The following is a 2,347-nucleotide window of genomic DNA, read 5'->3' on the forward strand; positions in this document are numbered from 1 at the left end:
TTTAAGAAGGGTTTTCAATGAAAACACAGTTTTCGCTAAAACACTTCAATGTAACACGTTAGATTCTGCCATAACATCTGGGCTGGGTTTTGGGGTGTTACAAGATAAAGTTGTTCTGCTGATTAGAGAAATGATGTATTCATCCACAGGATGCACTAAGGTCTAGCTTCGAAAGTTCTAATATTCCAACATTTGAGATGTCATGCAAATTTATTTTTGAGCAAATTGATGTCACATTTCAGAAAGGGCTAATGGAACACACAACTACTGCTCAGCAGCAATTTGAAAATTCATATTCTTCCATTGCCGTTGCTTTAAAGGTATGGTAGATTAGTGAGAGTTTGGTGGTTTCTATTGTAACTTAATTCTCATTTTAGCGTGTTAAAACTGTCAAAGGTTACCTTCCTTAGTAGCTTAATCGTGATAAAATGTAATTGAGTATTCTTATTTTTTTTTTATAATTTTTACTGCACTTTGTAGATGTTCCTGACTTGATATCTTTTCTAGGATAAGTTATAGTATATATGTTTACAATTTTTTATAGCCATAGAATAAATGATGTTGCATAATGAATTTTATACAGTTATAGAGGTGTCTTTGACTGAACATGTTTCTGCAAAATCTTGTTTCTAGATTGCTACTAATATAATATCTAAATGTAGGTATATATGCTCAATATTAGGATTTGTGCTTGAATGAGAGATTTCTAGATTGCTACTAAGATAACATCATAACCAGTGTTGTCAAGGCTGCAAGGCGCACTCTAGGTGCTAGAACCTTTAAATTGGTGCAAGAAAAGTGCTAGCCTAAGTGAAGTAAAGCGCAATATATGTATATAATTTTAGCAGGTCTGTATATATGATATATAAAGCTTAAGATGTATAATAAACTCTAAATTATGGTCTAGTTTATCTACAAAACATGCAATTTTTTTATTGATTAATATGCATGATTTCCTTATAGTCAATGTTTGTTGCTGAATGCTCAAATATTGGGAAGTATATAGTTTGACATGATTCCTTTCTAACTAGTAAAGAGATATCAAATGAGGTCGTGAAAAATAAAAGAAATTAAAAGAGATTCAATCAAGTGGATTTTTTTATGCTATTGCCAAGTGCTCCTAGGTGCAAGCCTCGTGTGCCTAATCAAAAGGATTTACTATGTTCTTAGATGATTGATTACAGTTCACAGTAAGCTTTTGAGTTTTGAAATGAATGTTTTATATCAAATTATGAACAGAGTTCTTTAGCTTATATCACTAAAGGTCTGCTCTTGAATAGAACACAGTGAAATCAATAAGATACTAATCTTGGCTTTTGATAAAAAAGAATTGAGTACGAGTCTAGGCTTTGGAAACATTTGGAAATTTCTATCACTTCAGTAGCACTACTCTAATTGTATGATCAAAGTTGAAATACTTGTGTTATGCTTTGTTTTATTAGCTGTAGAAAAGACTTTAGAATGTGCATTATATGTATTGATTTGTGAAGCAGATGAAGTCTCTGTAGTCTGGATGTTCAAATTCAACTTCTAAATAACTTTATTCATACTATTTTGATTTTCATAAAACTCTCCTACAGTTTTCTTTGATTATGAGCTTGGATGTCATGTTTTATTTGTTTTGTGCACATTTTCTTATGTATGCTTTCCAACAAGGTGAAAAGGGCTCATCCTTTGCAGGTTTGGGCAGCTAGTTTTGCTATTGCTATACTGAAGCAACAAGGTTTGGGTAGCTGGCTTTCCAACAGCTGGTTTTCCAACAAGGTTTGGGCAGCTGCAGCCTGGGAAATGGCTACTGGTTTTAAAAAATGCTGTAGTTAGTGATTGCATATTGATCATCTGTACACCCAAGGCAATACAATTTTTGATGCTTTCTTTGATATTCTTTTTAATGCTTGGCAACTAAATCAAATTTCTCTACAGATATTTGAGAAGAACCCTACTGAGTTCAAGAATTATGGTATAAGGCTCCGCTACCAAAGCCATACTGGTTATCTTAACATGTACATGGAATACCGTGACACTATTCTAAACGGAGTTGTTGAACAGAAGTATACTGAGATGGCTTCTCGCCACAGAGTCTGGTTCCCATGTATCCAGATTATCAAGACTGCAACTATGCAAGAGAGATAGCACCAAGCAGCTCACAACTCCAAAATCAAGTTCCCATTAGTGTTCAATAAGGTAAGGCCGCCTACTAGGAAGCTGAAAACCACTTACAAGGCATCAAAGTCTAACTTGTTTAAGTTCTCTCATTGCAATGAAAAGAGAGTTAATGTGGTTTATAGTTCTAAAATTTTTGGTAGTGGACATCTGTCAGTTTGTTGATTGGATATTGTTTTTCATT

At 33.7% G+C, this 2,347-nt stretch overlaps 1 protein-coding gene across 1 annotated transcript; it reads left to right on the plus strand.

Annotated features, from left to right (window-relative positions):
- The first annotated feature begins 251 nt into the window (after positions 1-251).
- On the plus strand, positions 252-2,133 carry LOC108484813 (60S ribosomal protein L18a-like). The gene is made up of 3 exons (XM_017788709.1): positions 252-320; positions 1,657-1,764; positions 1,924-2,133. Exons 1-3 carry the CDS (start codon positions 252-254, stop codon positions 2,131-2,133), a joined length of 387 nt encoding a protein of 128 aa, XP_017644198.1.
- Positions 2,134-2,347: the final 214 nt, after the last annotated feature.

This window comes from Gossypium arboreum, chromosome 6 (genome assembly GCF_025698485.1).
Source record: "Gossypium arboreum isolate Shixiya-1 chromosome 6, ASM2569848v2, whole genome shotgun sequence".
NCBI classification, from domain to species: domain Eukaryota; kingdom Viridiplantae; phylum Streptophyta; class Magnoliopsida; order Malvales; family Malvaceae; genus Gossypium; species Gossypium arboreum.

Bases quoted from the DNA above. Each gene is read 5' to 3' on its own strand.
- LOC108484813 (XM_017788709.1), top strand. From the start codon at position 252: ATGGAACACACAACTACTGCTCAGCAGCAATTTGAAAATTCATATTCT. The intron at 321-1,656 runs GTATGGTAGATT...CTTTCCAACAAG, and splicing joins CCATTGCCGTTGCTTTAAAG to GTGAAAAGGGCTCATCCTTT. The intron at 1,765-1,923 runs GTTTGGGCAGCT...ATTTCTCTACAG, and splicing joins ACAGCTGGTTTTCCAACAAG to ATATTTGAGAAGAACCCTAC.